This window comes from Mus musculus, chromosome 5 (assembly GCF_000001635.26).
Source record: "Mus musculus strain C57BL/6J chromosome 5, GRCm38.p6 C57BL/6J".
NCBI classification, from domain to species: Eukaryota; Metazoa; Chordata; class Mammalia; order Rodentia; family Muridae; genus Mus; species Mus musculus.
This window is the reverse complement of record NC_000071.6, coordinates 124,375,699-124,400,688: the sequence shown is the minus strand read 5'-3', so window position 1 is coordinate 124,400,688 and position 24,990 is coordinate 124,375,699. Positions and strand designations below refer to the sequence as shown.

Below are 24,990 nucleotides of genomic sequence, written 5' to 3'. Positions count from 1 at the left end.
TTGTGCCTGATAATTGTTTTTAATGAATATTATCCATTGAAAAATTACAACATAGAAGAACATTTTAGGCTGTAAAACAACAGATGATCACAGTTGCTTATTTGACCATATTTTCTGTGTTGTTATTCTTTGTTAATTCATATTCAATTCAGAATGAACTCACAATTACAGTGTAATAATATCCTAAAGTGACAGCTTTCTGTAGTGTATTTTTGAAACATTTATGTATGAGCATCCTAAAAGTTGTCCAGGCATTGGCCCAAGTGACTGCAGATTATTTTGGTGAAGGAATCACTTTTAGTTTTTGTGAAGATGAGGGTCTTTCTGTGTCATTGTGGCTGGTCTGGAATTTCCTATGCTATGTAGACCAGCCTGGCCTTGAACTTACAGAGTTTCTCATACCTCCTGAGTGATGGATCTATGCCAAACATGTTTAGCTTAAGGGATCACTTTTAAGTAACAATATTCAAAGATATTTGTAAAATGTTGTCTGTGTTTTCAGTGGGTTATCGCTAGAGAGCGATTTCAACAAGCTGCAGATTTGATTGATGCTGAGCAGAGAATGAAGAAATCGATGTGGGGTCAGTTCTGGTCTGCTCACCAGAGGTTTTTTAAGTACCTGTGTATAGCATCCAAAGTGAAAAGGGTGGTGCAGCTGGCTCGGGAAGAGATCAAGAACGGGAAGGTAAGTTGGAGGACATCTGGTTTAGTTAGTCTGTGCTAGTCTTTGTGGAATGAGGTCTTTTACTTGGAATAGTCTTTGGACGTAGGAGGCAGGGCTTTTCTGTGTAGCACTGTTAAAATTTACCCTGTAGACCAGGCTGGCCTCAAGCTCAGAGATGGACCTTCCTCTGATTCCTGTGTGCTGGGATTAAATGTGCATACCACTACTGTTTGACTATTATAGTCTTTTGTTTGTTTGTTTGTTTTTTGTTTTTGTGGTTTTGTTTTTGTTTTTGAGACAAGGTCTTATTACATAGCTCTGGCTATCCTGGACTCAAAATGTAGACCAGGCTGGACATGAATGCACAGAATCTTGGGATTAAAGGCTAAAGGTTTGCATCACTATGCCCAACTCTGGAATAGTCTTTTAAATGGATGTTACTAGAAATACTATTACAGTAAGATTTTATGTTAATAATTTATTTTATCATTGGTTTAGTTTTGAGACAGTATTGTTCTGTAACATAGATTGGTTTGGTATTTGGTGCGTTGTGTAGGATCAACTCATAGCAGTCTTCCTGCCTTAGTATCACAAGTAGTAGGATTTGCTACCATTACTTGCTTTGTATTAAAGAGTGTGAGATATCCTTAAAAATAAATTCTAAACCAGACAGTGGTACTGCATGCCTTTTCTCCCAGCACTGGGGAGGTAGAATTCGATTTATCCCGTGTGTTCCAGGACAGTCAGGTATAAACAGAGAAAACCTGTCTGAAAAAGCAAACAACAAAAAAACAAAAAGTACCAGGTAGTGTGTGTGTATAGTTCTAGCACATGAGAGATAGACACTAGAGGATCGCAAGCTCCAGGCCGGCTGTGGCTGTGTGTATCAGCATTTGAATTGGGCCTCAGTGATGACTGTTGAGAAATTTAGGCATGGTATAACAAATAGAAATGCTATGTAGTTTGTTCAGGAGTGTTCTTTTCCTGAGTAAGTATTACCTTAAGCTTGCTAGCTTTGTTTTATTATGTATCTGCTTAAAACACAAAGGGTTGCCTTGCCAGTGGTGATAAACACCTTTTCATCCCAAAGTTTGGGAGGCAGAGGCAGGGCAAGCCTATGCTACAGAGAGTGAAACACCACATACATGCATGCACACGCACAAAACACTAAGCATCATGAATTCCATGAGGTCAGGGACATTTATTGTGTTTTCTTTCTGGGGATTGGAGGCAGACAAGGACTTTGCATAATATCCCTGGCTGTTCTGAAACCCTAGAGATCTGCCTGCCTCTGCCTCCTGAGTACTGGGACTAAAGGCAAGTGCTACCATGCCTGGATTTCTCCACTTTTTGACATAGCTCACATAGAGTAAATGAAGCCCAAACTACTTTAATGTGTTGGGTTATTTCTTGAAATTAAAAAAAAAAAATTTTTTTTCCCCCTAGATACTTAGCATGTGCCTTGGTGAGAATCTATAGTATATTACTCAAAATTGTGTATTTTGTATTTTCCAGTGTGTTGTAATTGGTCTTCAGTCTACAGGAGAAGCCAGAACTTTAGAGGCCTTGGAAGAGGGAGGAGGAGAACTAAATGATTTTGTTTCAACTGCCAAGTAATGTCTTTACATTTCCTTTTGAATATTAAATTAGATGAACCTTTAGCATTTCCTTTAAAAGTTGTCCTTATCTGAGTTTTCACGGTTCTGTGCTTTTCTTCTTTATAATAAATCTTCTGGGAAATAATAGATCCTGAAATGCTGAGCATTTTGGTGACTTTTCGTAGAGTATTTAGACTAACATCTGGATTTTGTTTTACACATCTTGAAACTGGTTGAACTTTAGATTTAGTGCTGTGTGTTTCAAATAACCCTTGTTTTTTTTGAGTGACACTTAGTTTGACATAATATCATGAAATCTGCTCTAAACATTGAATATTGGGGGGTGGAAAGATGGCTCAGTGTTTAAGCCCATATTGCCCTATTGGACCTGACTTTAGTTCCCAGCACCTATGTAATAACTCTTAGCCCCAGGGTATCTCAGTACCCTCTTGCTATCTCTGAGAGCATGTACCTCATATCCATATACATACATACAATTTCTTTTTAAAATAACATTTTTACAAAGACGAAAAGGTGGAAATTGAAATTGCAACTTCAGAAAGCTTTAAAGCTGATAATTGAAGACCAGACACAATGCCACCTACATGCCTTTGTTCCTAACATTGAGGAGTCATAGGCAGCAGGTCTCTGAGAGTCCAAGGCCATTCTAGGCCATAGTGAGTCACTGTCTTAAAATCCTGAAGGAAAAAAATAGTTAATTGAGGGGACTGGAGAGATGGCTCAGAGTTTAAGAGCACTCAGTGTCTGCTCTTAAAGTGGACCTGCTGTCCATGTGGTTGCTCTCTACCACAACTCCAGTTCCCAGGGCTCAGACTCCCTCTGCTGCCTTTTGAGGGTACTGGGCATTCAAAAAACCATACACAGAAAATAAACCATATACAGAAAAACCATACACAGAAAATAAATTTAAACATTTTTTAAAAAGCTTTATTTATTTTATGTATATGAGTACACTGTAGCTGTACAGGTAATTGTTGGGAATTGAACCTAGGACCTTTGCTTGCTCTGGTCAACCCCGCTCACTCTATTTAACCCACTAGCTCAATTTGGCCCTGCTCTGGCCCTGCTCTGACCTCGTTGCCCTGGTCAGCTCCTCTCACTCAGTCCCTGCTCACTCCGGCCCAAAGATTTATTTATTATTATAAATAAGTACACTGTTGCTGTCTTCAGACTCGCCAGGAGAGGGTGTCAGATCTCTTTACGGGTGGTTGTGAACCAGGTGGTTTTTGGGATTTGAACTCAGGACCTTCGGAAGAGCAGTCAGTGTTCTTACCCGCTGAGCCATCTCACCAGCCCCTTAACAATTTTTTTTTTTTTTTTTTTTTTAATCTTAGAAAATGTTAAGTGATAATAAATTGGCATGATAGCTTTGAGGCTGTCCTGTACCCTTTTGGGGGCCGTGTCCAAGAGCTTTGGGAATTCCTGTCACTGAAAACTGCTTGTGAAATATCTTTCTGTTTTTAATCATTGAGAAACTTCTACTATTTACATGTTAAGCTACCTGAGCAGTATATAATTGCATTTATGTTGTTAGTGTGGTGTGAAGCACACTAAGCTTCAAAGGTATCTTCAAATGTAAATGTAAGATGTATTATAATTGTAAGACATCTTATGATTACACATTGAAGAATGATAATTGAGGTAAGTAAATGTACTATCACTGAAGTTAGTCTCAGTAACCTTTGTTCAGTTTGTTCTTGCTATATTTCCCAGGCCAGTCTTGAATTTCTGGATTTAGGATATCTCCTGCCGAAGTTTCCTTCAATAGTTGTAATTACAGGCAAATAACTATTATGCCCTCCTTAAACCCTTTACTCTTAATAGCTTTTTGTGTATGGATGGCACATGTATGTGTGCACACCTGTGTGTAATGTATGCTCCTGTGTACATACTTGTAGACCGCATGTTGAGTATATTCCATTGCTCTCTCACTCTCTTGAGGAAGGGTCTCTAAACTGAAGCCCTTCCCTTTTAGCTACATTGACTGGCTAGTAAACTCTCAGTCAGGATCAGTTTCTCTGCCCTCCTATGCTTAGGTTACAGGCACATGCAGCCATGCTGTTTTTAATTGGTTTGTTGGGGATTTGAACTCAGGTCTTTATTACTGTTGCAGAACAAGCTCTTACTCATTGAGCCATTTCTTTAGTCTCTGTTCTACTGATTACTGTAAGCGCTACAAAGTATAAGAGATGGGTGTGTGTCTTGCATAATGCTACTGGACAGGCTCCTCTTAAAATTTACTTGAGCTGAGTTATGAAAATTGCTTAAGATTGAAGAAAATGTATTAAATATATCTAGTAAGGATTCCACAGGTGCCACATGAAGAAGTAAGGATCGCTGCTTTTTTTTTTTCCCACAGAGGGGTATTGCAGTCACTGATTGAAAAACACTTCCCTGCTCCAGACAGGAAGAAACTTTATAGTTTGCTAGGAATCGATTTGACAGCCCCAAGTAACAACAGTTCACCAAGAGATAGTCCTTGTAAAGAAAATAAAATAAAGAAGCGGAAAGGTGAGTGCTTTTCTTTAAGTAGTTGAATCTGACAGTGCTGTTGGTCTTTGTTTAGAATTAATTGTTTGAAGCCAGGCGGTGGTGGTGCACGCCTTTAATCCCAGCACTTGGGAGCAGAGGCAGGTGGATTTCTGAGTTCGAGGCCAGCCTGGTCTACATAGTGAGTTCCAGGACAGCCAGGGCTACACAGAGAAACCCTGTCTCAAAAAAAAAAAAAAGAAGAAGAAGAAGAAGAATTAACTGTTGGATGTCCCTGCCTTCTCTGATTAGGAAGGGGCTGATGCTTTTTCCTGTTGGTTAGAGTCTCAGGAAATAAGAAGAATGGTTAGGATTGTTGGAGATTTACCTTAGTCTTATGTTGTCAGAGCTGCCCTTTTGTAACATTGTAATGTCTGGCAGTACCTTATCCTCCCACCCCTGCTTTTTGGTAGTGCTGAGCAGTGCTTGCATTCTTCCTGCTAAAGTTTTTGGAGCAGCTGGGGTTGCAGGAATTATGTTTACCTTGCTGATGTACTTATTAATTATTAGGAATTATATTCATTCCTGTTTGTTAATTAGCTTGGATTGTTGTAAACTAGAATATGTGACTGGGTTTTATGTCCTGTTTGACTAATGACCTGACACTCTTGTAATTATCTCAGATATGACAATATACACATTCTTCATATTGAAATGTTTTTTATTACATTCATTCATGGGTGCACATGTATCACTGTGAGTGTGGAGGTCACAGGACGAGTTGGTCCCCTCTTTTGACCATGTAGGTTTTGGGCTGCTCCTCAGCTCCTCAGGCTTTGTGACAATCACTCTGTGTGCTGAGCCATTTCAGCGGTTCCCATGTTTGTACTGCACCTGAGTGAGTGAGTGGGCTACTGCCACTGTAGCACACACCCTCTACATTTTATTTGAGGAGCACAGGAAGTAATGATGTCTATGATCAGTAGTATCTTAGAGAAGCTGACATGTTACTATGTCACAAGAAATTAGGTTTTCTCTGTTCCTTTAGTAAGAGAACTTCTTGGAGTTTTGATTTGAGTTTTTGAGCATTCACAATCTGTTTCTTTAAATATTAGGTGATACAAACCAAATACTTAATTATCTTTGAAAATCAGATTTTATATATCGGGATGTCACCTGTCAGTGTCTCTCCTCATCCCTTTTATCTGTCAAGATATTGTCTCATGTAATCCTAATGTGCCTAGAACTCACTTTGTAGACTAGGCTAGCTTTGAATTCTTCAGAGTCAGGCCTGTGTCTCTCTCTCAAGTTCTGGGATTAGAGACTTGTGCCACCACACCTGGCTTATACGTTAATTTTTCTAGGTATTTTCTGTCTAGTTAATTAATTCTTTTCAAAGGTTAATTGTGAGCGTGACTTTGATTATGTTTGAACTTAATCTTGAGTTTTTATTTAATTTTTATGGTTCGAGAATTTTATGCATGCATATAATGTGGTTTGATTCGGGTTCTCATTTTTTTTCCATCATTTTTGAATCTGTATTTATACATCTAGTTTCTTCTTGAGTAGCTGACTATACCTGAGTTCTTGGTTCTTATAAACATCCTTTGTTCTTCACGTGTACTCTTGATGTCTGCACTTCTCACTAGATTCAGCTCACAAACTACAATATGACACAGTAGGTCTTTAGAAACACTAAATTTAGGCTGGGCAATTGGAGCACATGCTTTTAATCCCAGCACTCAGGACACAGAGGCAAGTGGATATTTCTGAGTTTGAGACCCTCTTGCTCTACAGAGCAAGTTCTAGGACAGCTAGGGCTACACACATAAACACACACACACACACACACACACACACACACACACACACACCTCAAAACATAAGCAAAAATACACAATGAATTTTTAGCTGAGTCTTGTTTGTGGCTTTTGAGGGTAGGTGAAGAAATCACTCGAGAAGCCAAAAAAGCACGAAAAGTTGGTGGCCTCACAGGAAGCAGCTCTGACGACAGTGGAAGTGAGTCTGTGTCTGATAATGACGAAAGCGACTATGAGAGCTCTAAAAACATGAGCTCTGGGGATGATGACGATTTCAATCCCTTCAGAGATGAGTCCAGTGAAGACAATGAGGATGGTGAGTTATTTCACTGACGCCTTGCCATGTTAGTAGGAAACTGAGCTGTTGTGTGGGATCTTTTGAGTTTTCTGGCAGCCAAGGTTACACAGTGAGATCCTGTCTCTAAGACATACAAAAAAGAGAACCTTTTCTGGGCACTGGAGATACTTCTCAGTGGTCATACTGTTCTTGCAGAGAACCTGAGTTCATTTTCCAGCATCTATTTCTGAGGACTCCAGCTCCAGGAGCATTTGATCTCCAAAGACACCTGCACCAATCTCCATATAGATGCATACGAATACCTGTGATTAAAAATTTGACAATCTTTAAAAACATAAACGAAACTTTTTATATACTTAATATTTGTGATCTAGCAGATTCTAATCTTTTCTTAGTGCAGAACAAACTTGTCTGTCTACTGAAGGTTTGACCCAAAAATAAAAGATGAGCTCAGCTTTGTGCTCTTTTTTTGATGTCGGGACAGGGTCTCACTATATCCCTGGATGATGTAGAACTGTGCGTTCATTTCTTTATATTTAATTTGGGGGATGTGGCTTTACTCTGGATCCTAGTCTTTTCCTTCAGTATTCCTGAGTTCTGCGATCCAGGGATTGCAAGATCAGGCCACCCATGGGCTTGCAAGTTTTAACTTCAGAATGTGGACTGATAGCTTTCTGTGTGCAAATAAATGTGCTGGCCACTCCTGGTTGGCAATACTTCTACAAGTAGTCAGCAAAACTGTACTTACCTTCTTTAAAGATTCCATAATGTTCTAATAAGTCATTTGATACATATTTTGCCTGATATTTTAGATCCGTGGTTAATTAGGAAAGACCATAAGAAAAGCAAAGATAAAAAAAAGAAGAAAAGTATAGATCCAGATTCCATTCAAAGTGCCTTGTTAGCATCAGGTCTTGGATCAAAGCGGCCTAGTTTCTCCTCTGCACCAGTCATCTCGCCTGCTTCCAACAGTGCACCAGGTACCACACAGAAACTTCTGCTTTGGAAATGTGCTGTTGATGATCAGGTATTGAAGTTTGAGCGATAATTAACAAATATTCTTTATCAGCCAACAGTAACAGCAACAGCAACAGCAGCCTTGTAACAAGTCAAGATGCTGTCGAAAGGGCGCAACAGATGAAGAAAGACCTGCTTGATAAACTAGAAAAATTGGCTGAAGACCTCCCTCCTAACACCCTGGATGAACTTATCGATGAACTTGGTGGTCCTGAAAATGTGGCTGAGGTAAATGTGGTTAGTGCTGTGTTCCCTCTTGATAACATTTGCTTCTCCTTTTAAAGTTGTTGTTTTTTTTTTTTTTAATTATTTGTTTATATACAAATATGAGTGCTCTATTGGCCTCTATGGCTGCATGACAGAAGAGGTTATTAGATCCCATTATAGATGGTTGTGAGCTACCATGTGGTTGCTGGGAATTGATTTTTATAGCCTCTGGAAGAGCAGCCAGTGTTCTAAACCATTGACTTATCTCCCCATCCCCTTTCTTCACTTTAAATTTTGTGAAATGACTGTCCTTAGAAACCTTTTTCTGTTGTATTTCTTATGACTACAGAAATCCTGTGCTCATTGCCTGATTGTTTGGTCTGCTCTTGGTTACTATACTCTTGTGCATCTTTTGTTATCGTGACCATGTACCAGTCTCTCACGATGGAAATGTTTCTTTGTCCCCAGTGACAACTTGTCACATCCGTGTTTCATGCTCCCAGCCAATTTTCTTAAAACACTGTTGATGTCTATTTCTCAGATGACTGGCCGCAAAGGGCGGGTAGTGAGCAATGATGACGGAAGCATATCCTACGAGTCGAGGTCTGAACTTGATGTGCCTGTGGAGATTCTAAACATCACAGAGAAGCAAAGGTTCATGGATGGAGACAAGGTATTCTTTCCCTAGGTGGTTTTCATTAGAAGGCACCTACATAGATTTTCCAGTGTCAACTTCAGAAGGATCTCTTATCCATTTCTCTACATCCACAGGATGGTTATATTAAATAGTCTGTTTCTTATTAGTAGTTGTACTGATTATTTTACATATTTGAGTTTCTATAAGGTAAATGTAGTATAGATTCTGTATTGTGCGTGAGAACCTTTGAACTTCTGAATTCCCAAGCCAGGTGAGTTTGTACACCTTGGAGGGGGAGTATTGGGAACTCGCTCTTCTGGGTTGCATTAGAGCAAGAGTTTAAACTAGGCAGGACTATGTGAGGCTTTGTTTAAAAATTAAATTGAGAGATGTAGGGACACCTGAATATAAAAATAGTAGGTCATGGTAGTGATTGCTTTACTGTTTCTTTCCCTGCCTTCTTCTTTTCTTCCTTCTGTGTTAGTTACTTTTGCATAGCTGCCATTAAATATCCATAGGAACATTTAGAATGGAAGTTATTTTGTCTTATGATTTCATACTTTTAGACTGTTTTGAAAGAAAGGACATAAGGAACACCTGTTGATGTTGTGAAAATGAGTGGAAAACAAAACAAAAAAATGGGACCACAAGAAAGGGTCAAGGCAAGACAGAGCTCAAAGAATTTGTCCCCTATGACTTTCTTGTTTCAACTAGACCCCACTTCTTACTCTTCGTTACCTTTAACAATGTCATTTTATAAATGAATGTAGCAAGAGAAGTCCTCCAGATTTAATTGTCCCAGTAGTCAACCGTCAGAGGAACTTAGCTGTTAGCATGATGGAATGATCTCTAGTGTCTTGTAATTGTAGGTCTAGAGCAGTAAGAACACTGCTGGCAGTGGTGGCCTGGCATACACCTTTCATATGCCTTTAATCCCAGCTCCCCAGAGTAAAGTCAGCCTCATCTCTGAGTCTGGGGTCAACATGGCCAACCTGGTCTAGAGTAAGTTCTAGGACAGTTAGCACCACACAGAAAAACTCTGTCTCAAAAAGCAAAAAAACAAAAAAACAACAACAAAAAAATAATGGATTAGAAGGTGAGTGCTACACCATCACCACTCATAGGCAGAGAGAGGCATTGAGTTTCTGTGAGTTCAAGGCCAGCTAGAGCTATATAGTAAGCCTGTGTCTTGATTAAAAACAAAACAATAAAACCCCATGTGTTCAGATTACTGGTGTCTTTTGAGTTTTTGTTTTGTGCCATGCATATTAATACAATTTACAGTGTGTAGTTTATAGACTCTTCATTCATATCTGACACTGAAGACATTTTGAATACCTAGGACCCTTCTTTAGACTCCCCTGATTTTGTATGTGCTCCTGGTAGGATTCTTAAGCATGGTTTCCATTGCTGTGCTTAACTCTAACCACTGCAGCCTTGCTCAGGAATTTCCTCAAACTTTAGATTCTCAGATCTTTTCTTACCATTTGCTTCTAGAATTATATGCATTTTGCTTATGACTTTTTTTTTTTTTTGAAAGAAACAGAATTTTTCAAAAAGATTTACATTATTTTGCCAGGTTGGAAAAATAGTGGTGTATGCCTTTAATCCCAGCACTCAGGAGACAGATAGGTAGATACCTGAGTTTTGAGACAAAGTCTCAACTACTGAGTGAGTTCTAGGACATCCAGGGATTATCCCAAAAAAAGAAAAACTTTATTTATTTTATATGTATGAATGTTGTGTTTGTGTGCTCTTAGAGGCCAGAAGAGGACATTGAGTCCCCGGGAACCAGAGTTATAAATGGTGGTGAGCCATTGTGTGTCTGCCATTCCTCCAGATGTTGGGATTGAAGATTTATGCCACCATGCCCACTTGTCTTATGAGTATTTTGCTTGAGTGTGTATACAAGCACCAAGTGTGTTCTGGGTGCTTGTGGAGGCCAAAAGACTTTCCGGTCCCCTGGGATTTGAGTTAGAGTTTATGTGATTATGTTATGAACCTAGGCCCAAGTATGAAAGGAATTTGTCAAAATAAATACATCGCTAAATCATATTTTTAAAAATTATTAACATTTTTATTTTTTTATTGTGTAGAAGTACGTTTGTGAATAGGCGTGCTATGGCATTTGTATGGACGTCAAAGGATAACTCAGAATCAATTCTCTCCCTCTGCCACATTGGCTCCTGGGATTGAACTGAGGTTATTAGACTATGCAGAAGTTTATTTTCCCTACTTATGGTTTAAACAAGATACTATTTCTCTAGTGTACTTGTTTCTGTGTTGGCTAAGTGTATGATATCATATGCCTGTAATTTTGGAGTATGAGACAGGAGGATCCTGAGTTGTAGGCTAGCTTTGCCTCCATAGGACAGAAGGTCTCGTTTCCTACTACTTCTCCTCTTCCCCCCATCTCCCTCTATTCCCTTTCTCTAGACAGAATCTTACTCTATCTAGTCTGTCTTCAGTTTCTTTTTTTTTTTTTTTTTTTTGGTTTTTCAAGACAGGGTTTCTCTGTATAGCCCTGGCTGTCCTGTCCTGGAACTCACTTTGTAGACCAGGCTAGCCTCGAACTCAGAAATCCACCTGCCTCTGCCTCCCAAGTGCTGAGATCAAAGGCATGCGGCACCACGCTCGACTTTTCTTCAGTTTCTAGTTTCAAGTGATTCTCCTGCCTCAGCCTCTGGAATAGGCAGGACCACCACTATTTTTGTCGTTTTGAGTCTGGGTCTTACTGTGTAGCTCAGGATGGCTTTGAACTCATTTTTCCCTCCAGCCTCAGCCTCCTGCATACTGTGATTATACTCTGCATTGTTATGTCTGTACCCTCCCTGTTATGTCTGTATGTACTATGCACCATTATGTCTGGCCCTTAAACTGAGTGCCTCATGCTTGTTAGGTAAGCACTCTAATTGTGAGCTGTATCACTAGCATTTTCCCCCTTAAGTCATGATTGGTGACTGCATGCTGTCCAAGCCTTGGAAGGCTACAGGACACATGGCCTGTCTTCTGCTTCAGAATAGTGGTGCACATAATCACATAAATACTGACTCCTGTAGTATGCCTCCCACCTATTCTTCACTGGCTGCAGCTTGCTTATGTGCTCATGCTTAATAATAAGGGAAACTGGAGCAGCTAATCTTGACTCTGGGCAACATAAGCCCAACTGGCACTAGGGCATCATATTACTATGAAAAGAGATCAGAGAACATAGTGGTGGCCATCACTGGCCACTGAAGTTCTCTTTTTTCCCTTTGATTAGAGGTAATTTTTGTTTCCTTTTGTAATTTTATACAGAATATTGCTATTATCTCAGAAGCTGCCAGCTCAGGTATTTCATTACAAGCAGATCGGAGAGCTAAAAACCAAAGGCGAAGAGTTCACATGACTTTAGAATTACCTTGGAGTGCTGATAGGGCGATTCAGCAGTTTGGTAAGTGTCTCTACTGCATCCCACTGTGAGGAAAGGTGAGAGTCCTCTGTCTGTATGAGATACCAGAAGCTTAGGGAACTCTCAGATTCTATCCTGGAAGTGTGTTCTCTGTATGCTGTGATGTGCAATGCATGAGGAACTCCTTTTTACCAGTTTTCAAATGATATTGAGATCTCTGGTAGGATTGCAAAGGGGTCCTGGCCTTCCAGAACAGGGTTTCTCGGAAGTATCTTCATTGTGTGTTTGTATACTATGTGAGTCTTTCACAGTAGCCCACTATTTCCACAGTCGTTTCAGCTCTCAGTAGCTACATGTGGTGTACATTACTCTTCATGTGCATGGTTCTGTGACCTGGTGATCTACACATGACATCTAAAGTGGCTATGTAGTAACACTGGCTAACCAAATGATGGCAGCGTTTGAACAGTTATGGCAGATTCTGATCCTTGGGTGGTAATGCCAATGACTAGCGTTTCAATTGCTGTTATGGGGAGCTGGGAAGGGTTGTATTATTTTTAATTTTCGTTTTGAGGGTTCATTCTTTCTCTCTGTTTCCCTCCCTCCCTCCCTCCCTCCCCCCCCCCCTCTCTCTCTCTCTCTCTTTCTCTCTTTCTCTCTCTTTCTCTCTCTTTCTCTCTCTCTCTCTCTCTCTCTCTCTCTCTCTCTCTTTCTCTCTTTCTCTCTTTCTCTCTTTCTCTCTTTCTGTGTGCATGCTAGCTTGGCCAGGTTGATGTGTGCATGCTTGCACTCTCAGCACTTGATTTGTAGACACAGAATTACCAGGTGTTTAAGGCCTGACTTTAGCTGCATAGTGTGTTTGAGGCCATTTTGGATCTTGTCTCTTTACCTATTAAGTATTCAAGCTATGAATTAGGGCCTCAGACCCTCCCATTTCTACCTACGTGATCATTGAACTATACACATTATTGTTACAGGAAGAACACACAGGTCAAACCAAGTGACTGCTCCAGAGTATGTTTTTTTGATTTCGGAACTGGCTGGAGAACAGAGATTTGCATCTATTGTTGCTAAAAGACTTGAGAGTTTGGTAAGTTTTGAGTTGTATTAGATGTGCATCATAGATGATTTTTGTTAGTTTATAAGGGTTTGACCAGAAATTCTGTGTTTTGTCAGGGGGCACTTACACATGGTGACAGAAGAGCAACAGAATCTAGAGATCTGAGCAGATTCAACTTTGACAACAAGGTACATTTCTGTGTCTCTAGTGATGTGGAACTAACCACTCTACTTGCTTGCTCTTGTTAGCTTTGCCTTCTGTATTTTCATGTGAGACAGGATTTGACATATCATGATCTATACATACATTTTTTTTATTCCTTTTGGAAAATACTCCTGGGATTTTTGGGAAAACATCAAGATGAGTTATTAAAAATTAAAAAAGTATTAACATATTGAATGTCTGCTGTCTGAAAAGGCACAAATAGGCGGTCGTAATTAATGTCCTGAATATTTATAAATAATAGTTTCTGAATATTTGGTACAATTATAATTTATAGCATTTAATTGGTCAAAAAAATTACCCAAATGGTGAGCCTGGTTAAAACATCTTTTTTTTTTTTTTTTTTTTTAAACAGTATGGAAGAAATGCTTTAGAAATTGTTATGAAATCCATTGTAAACTTGGATTCTCCTATGGTATCACCACCTCCAGACTACCCTGGAGAATTCTTTAAAGGTAACTTAAAAATAATTGTAACTTGGAAAAAAGATATTTGGTTGGTATACTATATATGCTTTGCATGTATGAAGGCCTGGCTTCTATCCCTAGTATCAAACTGGGCATAGTACTATATTCTAGTCAACTCGGAACTCAACTTGGTGAGACAAGAAGACTTCAGGAGCCAGATGTAGGTGGCGCTCGCCTTTAATCCTAGCACTTCGGAGGCAGAGGCAGGCAGATTTCTGAGTTCGAGGCCAGCCTGGTCTACAAACTGAGTTCCAGAATAGCCAGGGTTATACAGTGAAACCCTGTCTCGAAAAACCAAAAAAACAAAAAAAAAAAGAAAACAAGAAGACTTCAGGACCGACTTATAGTGAGTCCCTGTCTATTAAAAAAAGATGAAATCAGGGCTTAGCTCAGCAGTTAGGAAAATTAATTGCTCTTGGAGAAGACCTTGGTTTGTGTCTCAGCACCTAATTGGTTGCTCACAACTATCAGTAACTCCGGTTCCCTGGTATCCAAAGCCATCCTCTGGCCTCTATGGACATTGCACACAAGTGATGCCAAAGACATGCATATAGGCAGAGCATTCAATAAATAAATCTTTAAAGACTAGACAGAAATTTAATCTTATAGGCAAATGGATCTCTGAGTTGGAGGCCAGCCTGTTCTATACAACTGAGTCCCAGGTCAGCCAGAGTTACATAGTATCTTGAGAAAAATCCAAAACTAATAACTTAATCTTCAAAACAAAAATTTAAAGCCCAAAGCTAAGCAACAATAAGACACATAAATTGGTGCCGATCACATGTGGTTCAGTACATGTCTTTCTCCATTTGTGTTTGGTTGAGAAGTCTTTAGTAAAAAAAAAACTGGGTGAGTATTCGCTTTTTCAACCCTTTTTACAATGTCAAGATTGCCCAGGGGTGCAGTGGGGGGTGTTAATTAGTTATACTTAATATCTATATAATGGAAAGAGTGAAACCTTCACATGTAAAAGTGTCTGTGCTCATGCATACAAATAATATAAAAAATTAAAAATAATAACACATGGACTAGAGAGAGAAAGATGGTTCCGCAGTTCAGAGTTATTTGACGCTTTTGTAAAATACCTGGGTTCAGTTCTCAGCACCCACATTGGGGCTCATAATTCTCTCTACCTATTTCTGGAGGATATGACGTACTATTCTGGAACCAGAAGGAATCTGCACAGAGTGCACATGCATGCATATGTAGACAAACATACATACTCATAAAATCAAAAGAAGGAATCTTTTCTTATTTCTTTTTGTTTTTGTGAGTGCCTCCATGTGTATGAGAATGCCATGTGTGTGCCTTGTGTACAGTGCCTGCACAGGACAGTTTTCATTATCACAGGAACTTAGGGTTTGTTTTTTGTTTTCTTCTAATATAGGTCTCATTATGCAGCCTTGGCTTGCCTGCAAATCCTAATATAGATCAAGCGGCCTTGAACGCTCTGTGAGATCTCTGCCTCTGCCTTTTTTGCTGGAATTTATAGCAATGTGTACCACCATGATGGGCAAACACAGTTTTCAATAGTTTCATTTTGATGAGGCGCACCTGCTGGCATATGGTATCTTTACATGTATGTGAATTTTTATTTTCAACCCAGTAGGATTCATTCCTGAAAGGAGTCCTGTTGATCTATATTAGTCCTATTATCTTATTTGTGTATATATATATATATATATATATATATATATATATTTATTTATTTATTTATTTTTTTTTTTGGTTTTTCGAGACAGGGTTTCTCTGTGTAGCCCTGGCTGTCCTGGCACTCACTTTGTAGACCAGGCTGGCCTTGTAGACTCTGCCTGCCTCTGCCTCCCAAGTGCTGGGATTAAAGGCGTGCGCCACCACGCCCGGCTTATTTGTATATCTTTGTTGGAGACCACACATATTCCTCTCTCTGTCTCTTTGGTCTTTCAGTTCTTAGGATTGAAAATGGTTTTGGGCCTACTATATCAGATGTCTAGCACTCAGTTGTACCACTCACTAAACCTATCTATTATAAAAGTCCCATCAAGCCTGTCATTGCTGGAACATGTGCAATGGCATTTTGCCTGAATGTATGTTTGTGTAAAGGTCCTCAGATCCTCGGTTATGAGTGGCCTTGAGGCACTGAATTAAACACTGCCTTGTCCTTTGGAAGAGCGACCAGTGTTCTTGATTGCAGAGCCATCTCTCCCAGCCTCTGTATGTTAAACCTTCATGCTACATCAACAGCTCCTTGAGTTATTTGGATTGTGAAGATTTTTGATAAATTTGTTTTCTTACAGACGTTCGGCAAGGACTGATAGGAGTGGGCTTGATTAATGTAGAGGATCGCTCAGGAATTCTTACTCTTGATAAAGGTAATGTCACACTGTATGTGCATGTAACTTAGATTAGTGGAGCCTTCCTTATGCTTTTGTACACTAAAGAAACCCCAACTCGCGTGGATGACTTTGGAGAAATCTGGTTCTCTTTCCACTTTGCTTTTGAGACACTCTGTTTCTATGGCTGTACTGACTACTCTAAGCCAGTTGGCCTTTGAGTTTCTGGGTGAGTTTCCTGTGTCTGTCTCCTCTCCTAATATAGAATTTATTTTTCTTTTTAATTTTTAATGTAATTATTCATTATATATACAGTGTTCTGCCTGCATGTATTCTTGCAAGTCAGAAGGCACCAGACCTCATTATAGATGTCTATGCGTCACAATGTGGTTGCTGGAAATTGAACACAGGACCTTTGGAAATGTGGCTAGTGCTCTTAACCTCTGGTCCATCTCTCCAGCCCCCACTATAGAATTTCTTGAATTAAAGACAGGAGCCCCTGGATCTAGCTTTTTTACATGGTGGATTTAGTGACCACATTCATCAGGCTTAGATGGCAAACACTTTGATAAGTTGAATCATTGCACCAACTCTGTGATTTTGTATTTTTGTGACACTGTCACATTCTTGGCTAGACTAGCCCTATTGGTCTCATAGCAATATTTTGCCTTAGAAACTCTAGTGCTGGGATTACAGCTAGTTCTAGAATGTAACCCAGAACCTTCTATATACTAGTAAAATGGTATTCCACTGAGTTGTTGAACTCAGAGGTCTGCTGGCCTCTGTCTCCTGAGTGCTGGGACTAAAGGTGTCAGCTTGAAACCTCCTTTCTACTTTTGTTTATTTGCTCATTTATTTTTAACATCTGTTTCTATGCTTGGGAGTTGTTAAAAGTAAGCAAAAAGTTCCATGTTTATCTTATCCCGAATTTCATGATCTCTCACAGATACGTGCTCATAAATTATGCGTAATCTCTTTTAAGGAAAATATTATTCCAAGCCGGGCGTGGTGGGGCACGCCTTTAATCCCAAGCACTCGGGAGGCAGAGACAGGCGGGTTTCTGAGTTGGAGGCCAGCCTGGTCTACAAAGTGAGTTCCAGGACAGCCAGGACTACACAGAGAAACCCTGTCTTGAACAAAAACAAAAAAAAAAAGTATCTTGAGTAGTGGTGCATACCTTTTAATTCCGGCTCTAGGGTGGCAGAGGCTGGCAAATGTCTGGGAGATTGAGGTCAGCCTGGTCTACAGAGTTAGTTTCAAGACAACCAGGACTGTTAACACAGAAAGACACTGTCTCAAAAAAAATAAAAAAACCAAAATAATATCTGAGTCCAGAAACAATTCAGACATGTATAGTTTTCCAAAGCTCCAGGCACTCCACTTCCAGGGTTGAGTGTCATCAATTTAACAGTTGATCTTGAAGGTAAAATATAATGTTGGGGTCTTCCTCTCTCTCCATCCCCCTCACTATCTCTTCTTCTCTCTGTCAGTACCCCCTTTCTTTCTCCCTCCCCCTCCCTTTTCCCTTGGCCACTTCCATGGCCTTGGTCCTTGGTGCCAATGAATTCGTCTGAGTGCAGCTTCCCAATAAACCTGCTCTTTATAAATAAATTAATTAATTCATTAATTAATGTTAGAAAGCTGAGTGTGGTGGTACAAAGTTGTAATCAATTCCACCATTGAGGAAGTTGAGACAAGATGGAGACTGTGTCTCAAAACAAAAGAATTTGGGCTCTCCAACAATGGCTTGCCAGTTAAGAGCTTACAGAGGGGCTGAGCTCAGGCTTCTTGACTCAAGTACACACCCTTCACACACACTGTACTTTATTCCCAGCATGTAGGAGGCAGAGGCAGGGGATCTCTGAGTTCAAGGTCAGTCTGGTCTAGAGGAGTGAGTTCCAGGACAAACAAGAATATAAGGAAGCCCTATCTTTAAACCTGTAAATAGGGGCTGGAGAGATGGCTCAGTGGTTAAGAGCACTGACTACTCTTCCTGAGGTTCTGAGTTCAAATCCCAGCAACCACATGGTGGCTCACAACCATCAGTAACAAGATCTGATGTCCTCTTCTGGAGTGTCTGAAGACAGCTACAGTGTACTCACATATAATAAAATAAAATATATAAATCTTTAAAAACGTAAGTTAAGTTGGAGGAATGGCTTAGTGGTTAAGAACACTGGCTGCTCTTCCAGTCCAAGACTTACCCATATGTGGAAAATAAACATACGTTAAATTAAATCTAAAAGACTTGATATTGGTGAACCAGTCACTGTTTGTGCTAAATTGTGTTTGAGGAAAAGTAGGAAGCTGGACTGTCTGTGAGCTTGTACTACTGTGCTGGTGGCAGGTTACAGTACTTCAGCTCTACAGTGAGGGCCCTACAAACTGGGGGGAGGGCTCTACCCACAAAGGAAACTTTGAAGGTTTGCTTAGCTGAAGAATAAGTTTTTAATTTACCAAGGGAATTCATGGAATTTTTCTTATAACGTTGTCTTTGCAGACTATAACAATATAGGAAAGTTCTTAAACAGAATCCTGGGCATGGAGGTGCATCAGCAGAATGCGCTGTTTCAGTATTTTGCAGACACACTTACTGCAGTTGTTCAGAATGCCAAGAAGAACGGAAGATACGACATGGGAATCCTAGGTGAGTGGGGACACCTAACTGTACTCTGAGCTTCTGGTCCGGAGGATCTCTTCACTTACACACTGCTGTCTGTGCCTTAAGATCTGGGTTCTGGAGATGAGAAGGTGAGGAAGAGTGATGTCAAGAAGTTTCTAACTCCAGGGTATTCAACCTCCGGCCATGTAGAGTTATACACGGTAAGTCTACATATACTTACACGTTCCACACGAGTATTCACATACATGTGCTCCATTTACATCTCTACATGTCTTTCACAGATTAGTGTGGAGAGGGGAATGTCCTGGGAGGAAGCAACCAAGATTTGGGCAGAGCTGACTGGACCAGATGATGGCTTTTACTTATCATTGCAGGTACGAATTGAATTGTCTTCAGAATCTTACCAAGAATGCTTTTTCTTTGTTTCTTACTTATTTTTATGGCTTCAGGTTTTTCTTTCCTTTCCTTTTTGAGACAGATCTCATAATGTATTGCTGTCTGTCCTGTAAAACTTTTGTTGATTAGACTAGCCTTGAATTCACAATGGTCACTCTTTTTGATTCTGTAGCACACCATTATGCCAGGCTCAACTTAGCCATTAAAATGTTAAGTTATTCATCTATTAAGTATATGGGTGTGCATGCCAGGTCAGGCTTAATGTTATTTTATTTATAGAATGTTTTGTTTTCATGTTTATCTGTTTAGGCTGTGGGCCTAGTACATACAAAGTTCAGAAAAGGCATCAAATCCCCCTTGAGCTAGAGCAGTGGTGTTTCTGTGTTGTGGGATCATGCAGTAGTTACAGAGTAGAGTCTTCTGTTAGCCTTTGGTCTTAGTCCTGTGGATAAGTGTAATCTCTTCTGAACCACCCAGTGGTTCCTGCTTGCCTTTGGTTGCCTTTGTCTGCCTAGTGTTCACTCTGGAATAGACCAGGCCTTAGGAAGGCCTATGTGAATTTGGCTGCTGTTGAGTTGTGCCTCTGGTACTTCAGAGATGTGGTTAATGCAGTGATACCCATAGTGGTGTACATTTTCTTGAGTACATTAAATGTTTCCTTCAAGAACTAGAGATGGAACCTGTAGCCACAAACTTAGTTCAGGTTCTCACTGTGTATCACCAGAGTGCCAGGTTACAGGCATGTATTGCCTACCATACTGGGCCAGCCTTTTCCAATAGTTAACTTTTTGGAATATTGTTGTAATCTGATAATTTGATGGTATTCTTCTAATTTTTATTATTTAATGGTAGAATTATTTACTTTTCTCGTATGTTAAAGAATTTCTCGTTGGGCAGTGCTGGTGCACACCTTTGATCCCAGCACTTCAGAGGCAGAAGCAGGTAGATCTCTGAGTTTAAGAACAGCCAGGGGCTACAGAGATACCTGGTCTCAAAAAAAATTTTTTTTTCTTTAACCTTTGAGGTTTCTCTGCTATGGTTTCATGTACAAAGGACAGAAGTATTCAGTGAACACTTGGGATTATTCTGACAGTTTCTAAAGTCTCTGTGGATGAGAAGGGAGTTACAAAGTCATATGTTGCCAGAAGCTGTTGGCAGTTGATGGCTGCAGGAAAGAGGCTCATCTGATAAGTTGTGCCCACTCCAGTAGATAGTCCCACGCTCATACACATTAGATTAGTGCAAGGCATGGAGTTGGGAAGGGGAATGTTTTAAATTGGCTCTGGGGGTCTAGTGGAAGATGGGGTGATGATAGTAAAATGCACATTCATACATATGTGAAATTCTCAGTCTCAGCCAGGCCAATGGCAGTGGTCAGCCCTGAGTCATACATACAAGTGACATGTAAGACTGTGTGTGTGTGAGCACGATGTACAAAATAGAAGCCCTGAATTTGAGAGAAGTTGGAGGCCTGCAGAGAGAGACAAAGGAAATGAAAGGGAGAAAGGATATATTAAAAAAAAAATCTATACTGGGTGGTGGCTCACACCTTTAGTTCCAGTACTTGAGAGACAGAGGCATGCAATCTTTAAATTCAAGGCTAGCCAGGACCACAAGGAGAAAAAGTTCTGTAAACAAATAAATGGATATACAAGAAGACTTGTGTGGATACAAGCATAGGAGCTCACATTGTAGGTTGAGGTAGGAATACCCTGAGTTCAAAGCTACCATGAGATAGATAGATAGATAGATAGATAGGTAGGTAGGTAGGTAGGTAGGTAGGTAGATAAGATCGATCGATTGATATAGATATAGATATAGGGAGGTCCAGCCTAGGTGGGAGGTCTCAAAAAAAAAATAAAGCAAGAGCAAACACTTTTATGACTCTTAGTTTAGTCAGAGTTAACAGAGTAGCCTCCCCTCACATTAAAGCCTGGACTTGCGGTTATATACTTACATACCTAGCTGGTATATCTTTTGTACTGAATTTGCTGCTGTGGTATTATGATAGAGTATTTTTAATTATGTAGGATCAAATTCTTATGTTTTCTGTTCTTTTAATAGATAAGAAACAACAAAAAAACTGCAATCTTAGTTAAAGAAGTAAACCCTAAGAAGAAACTATTTTTAATTTACCGACCAAACACTGGGAAGCAACTCAAATTAGAAATTTATGCTGACCTGAAAAAGAAATATAAGAAGGTATTTTCTCACTTATGTACTATGTCAATGCTTGCTTCATGATAGGAAGCTGTGTCTTCAAAGTTCCTGGGCTCAAGGGTGATGATTTCTTGTATAATAGCAAGGGTTTTTTTTTGTTTTGTTTTGTTTTTAAGATTTATTTATTGCATTTATGAGTACACTGTAGCTGTCTTCAGACACACCAGAAAAGGGCATTAGATCCCATTGCAGATGGGTGTTGGGATTTGAAGTCAGGACCTCTGTAAGAGCAAGGAGCCCTCAACCTCTGAGCCATATCTAACCCTAGCAAGTTTTTTTATACACTGCTGTTGCAGTTTTAAGGTTACTGCCCATTGATACACGATACGCATGTGATCTTCAATACCCAAGACCTGCAACAGTTTAGTTAGGCACCGTCAGTCCTTCCAACCAGCTTTTGATTTGCCATGAGTATGCTGCATATTTTCATCCAGAAAATGGTCAATGCTTTTCCCAACATTACTTGTGTACCTTCTGAAAAGGGTTGTCTTAACTTTTTGGGCACTCTTATTTGGAAGTAACTATTCAACTAGTTCTCTGCAAAGGTCAATCCATGAGGGGCTTTGGATACCTTTCTTGGTGTTATTTCCATTCTGCTACACATGGGGGGGCTGGACTTTCTGATGAAGATGATGTTGTCGTCCATGTTGACTGCCTCTGGTGTTAGTGACTAGGTCAGCTATCCAGTTGTTGCAATATGGTTTTCCTTTGTCTTTGCAGGTAGTTTCTGATGACGCCCTGGTACACTGGCTGGATCAGTATAACTCCTCTGCAGACACCTGTACTCACGCATACTGGTTAGTGCTTCTTGTAGCCTCACTTATTTCTTTACCTGTAATTAAAATGTTTTCTATTTTGGGGGGTGAGGGTGCTGAGTTTCCTTGTTTGTGATCCTATTGCTTCTACCTCCTAAGTTCAATAATGGTCGGTAGACCTGAGCCACAATGCTTGTTTAAGAACATTTTCTTTCTCTCTCTCTCTCTCTCTCTCTCTCTCTCTCTCTCTCTCTCTCCCTCTCCCTCTCTCCCTCTCCCCCTCTCTCTCCCTTTCTCTCCCTCTCTCTCCCCCTCCCTTCCCCTCCCCCTCTCTCTTTTTTTTGGTTTTTCGAGACAGGATTTCTCTGTATAGCCCTGGCTGTCCTGTAACTCACTTTGTAGACCAGGCTGGCCTGGAACTCAAAAATCTGCCTGCCTCTGCATCCAAAGTGCTGGGATCAAAGGTGTGCGCCACCACTGCCGGGCCTCACATTTTCATTTTTTTTTTTTTAAGATTTATTTACGTATTATATATAAGTACATTGTAGCTGTCTTCAGACACACCAGAAGAGGGCATCAGATCTAATTACAGATGTGTAATTGAACTCAGGACCTCTGGAAAAGCAGTCAGTGCTCTTAACTGCTGAGCCATCTCTCCATCCCACATTTTCTTTTTTTTTTTTTTTTTTTTTCCATTTTTTATTAGGTATTTAGCTCATTTACATTTCCAATGCTATACCAAAAGTCCCCCTTACCCACCCACCCCCACTCCCCTACCCACCCACTCCCCCCCACATTTTCATTCTGTATGAATATGTGATTGTGAGTAAATAAACAAATTGCCTCTTGTTAGGCACAGTTTACTTTATCAGAATTTTATGTAGAGACTTGCCGTGGTAGTCAGTACCTATAATCCTACACTTAGCACTTCCAGATCATCCTAATCTATTTAGGGATTGAAGTCCAGCCTAGGCTACATTGAAACCCTGACTTATCGCCTTAATTCCTATCCCTCTGGTAAAACTTGCATCCACTCCTTTTCTCTTCCTCATTTTCCTCCTCACTTCCTCTGTGTGTGTGAGTCTGTGTGTGTGTTTGTGTGAGCGCGTGTGAGCCCGTGTGCTTGCATCTGTTTTTCTTTTGCTTTCTCTTTGGCTTTAAAAACAAACAAACCTTACTGCTTGGGCTTGATGACTCATGTCTACAGCCTCATCACTTGGGAACATTCAGACCTGAGGTCAGAGTGTGCAAGACCAGGCCTCAAAACAAACAAATGAAAAAGAAAGGAGCTGGAGAGCTGGGCATGGAGGCACACACCTTTAATTTCAGCACTCAGCAAGCTGATCTCTGAGTTCCAAAACATCCTGGTCTGTAGAGTGAGTTCCAGGACAGCTGGGGAAACCCTGTCTTAAACTAAAAGGCGGGGGTGGGAGCTGAAGAGATGGTTCAGTGGTTAGGGGTGTCTTCTGCTCCTTTAGGAAATCCAGGTTCAATTCCTGGCATCCATGTTAAGTGACTCAGCTACCTGAACCTGAGACTAGCTCTAGTGGACCCCATGCCTTCTACTGATATACCCCACATGAGTTACTGACATCCAACCTCAGAAGGTTATGTGTACATGTGTGAGCATACTTTGATGATACTGTTTTGGGGCACGCTTGGGCAGGTCAGAGGACAGCTCTGTTAGGGTCCACCTTATGTAGATTCCAGGAATCAAGTTAGATCTTTGGGCAGCTAGTTCATATTTTGGAAGAGCCACCTACACACCTGGTTTGTTTTTCTTGTATTAAATTTATGTTGCTTTGGTGATGACTCAGATGTCTGTCAATGAATTGGCAAACATTTGAGTAGTACTATGACCTTTTGTTTCTCAGTTTACATTTCTCTGTGGTTTGTTTGCTCCAGTTATCCAGCATTTCCCACTAGTCATACTTGAAGCAGCCCATAGCTTAGTGACACAGCATCCACTGTGATTTCACAGCAAGCACTACCACAGTGAAGCACAGGGTATTGAAGTGTCAAAAGTGAATAGATAGTAAGTAGCACCAGCAGCCCAGTGTACAAGGAGACCGTCTCCATCCATTTGGAAAGGATAACCCAGGAATCCCAAAGGATTTTCTAGGAAAAGTCAAATTTTTCTTCTTGAAATATGGCTAGACTCTACAGATATTCACGTATGTAGCGTGTTTCTATACATTTTTTCTCCTCAATGTTTTCTAGGCGTGGCAATTGCAAAAAAGCAAGTTTAGGATTGGTATGTGAGATTGGTCTCCGCTGCCGCACGTACTATGTACTGTGTGGCTCAGTACTGAGCGTCTGGACAAAAGTGGAAGGTGTTCTGGCCTCTGTCAGCGGCACAAATGTGAAAATGCAGATAGTGCGGCTAAGGACCGAAGATGGGCAGCGGATTGTAGGTAAGTTTTGGTTGTGGGGAAAGAATCACATCCTACCCAGTATTATTTTTCACTTCTAACATCAGAGATCTCTTGTCTCACATGTGTTCTAGTAGTGAGCACAGAACATGCTACTCATTCTACAAGATTCAGAGGGGCTGGTGAGATGGCTCAGTGGGTAAGAGCACCCGACTGCTCTTCCGTAGGTCCAGAGTTCAAATCCCAGCAACCACATGGTGGCTCACAACCATCTGTAACAAGATCTGACACCCTCTTCTGGAGTGTCTGAAGACAGCGCTACAGTGTACTTACATATAATAAATAAATCTTAAAAAAAAAAAAAAAAAGAAATGTTTACAAGATTCAGAGCCTGGGTTTTGGCTTTAGACTTATTTATCTGAGGTATCTGGCTGCCTCTCT

The 24,990-nt window shown here is 40.3% G+C and overlaps 1 protein-coding gene across 8 annotated transcripts in view; it reads left to right on the top strand.

Moving 5' to 3' along the window:
• Positions 1 to 24,990, top strand: part of Sbno1 (strawberry notch 1) — a 57,306-nt gene that overhangs the window by 25,319 nt on the left and 6,997 nt on the right. For all 8 annotated transcript variants that reach the window (NM_001081203.2, NM_001359979.1, NM_001359978.1 and 5 more), the window contains 18 exons: positions 503 to 685; positions 2,180 to 2,277; positions 4,643 to 4,794; positions 6,694 to 6,888; positions 7,683 to 7,850; positions 7,940 to 8,115; positions 8,636 to 8,767; positions 12,029 to 12,164; positions 13,100 to 13,212; positions 13,299 to 13,370; positions 13,760 to 13,859; positions 16,148 to 16,222; positions 18,684 to 18,830; positions 18,912 to 19,006; positions 19,088 to 19,180; positions 21,267 to 21,404; positions 22,143 to 22,219; positions 24,398 to 24,591. In NM_001081203.2, coding sequence (NP_001074672.1) covers positions 503 to 685; positions 2,180 to 2,277; positions 4,643 to 4,794; positions 6,694 to 6,888; positions 7,683 to 7,850; positions 7,940 to 8,115; positions 8,636 to 8,767; positions 12,029 to 12,164; positions 13,100 to 13,212; positions 13,299 to 13,370; positions 13,760 to 13,859; positions 16,148 to 16,222; positions 18,684 to 18,830; positions 18,912 to 19,006; positions 19,088 to 19,180; positions 21,267 to 21,404; positions 22,143 to 22,219; positions 24,398 to 24,591 — 2,344 coding nt within the window. The remainder of the gene's footprint in view (positions 1 to 502; positions 686 to 2,179; positions 2,278 to 4,642; positions 4,795 to 6,693; positions 6,889 to 7,682; positions 7,851 to 7,939; positions 8,116 to 8,635; positions 8,768 to 12,028; positions 12,165 to 13,099; positions 13,213 to 13,298; positions 13,371 to 13,759; positions 13,860 to 16,147; positions 16,223 to 18,683; positions 18,831 to 18,911; positions 19,007 to 19,087; positions 19,181 to 21,266; positions 21,405 to 22,142; positions 22,220 to 24,397; positions 24,592 to 24,990) is intronic.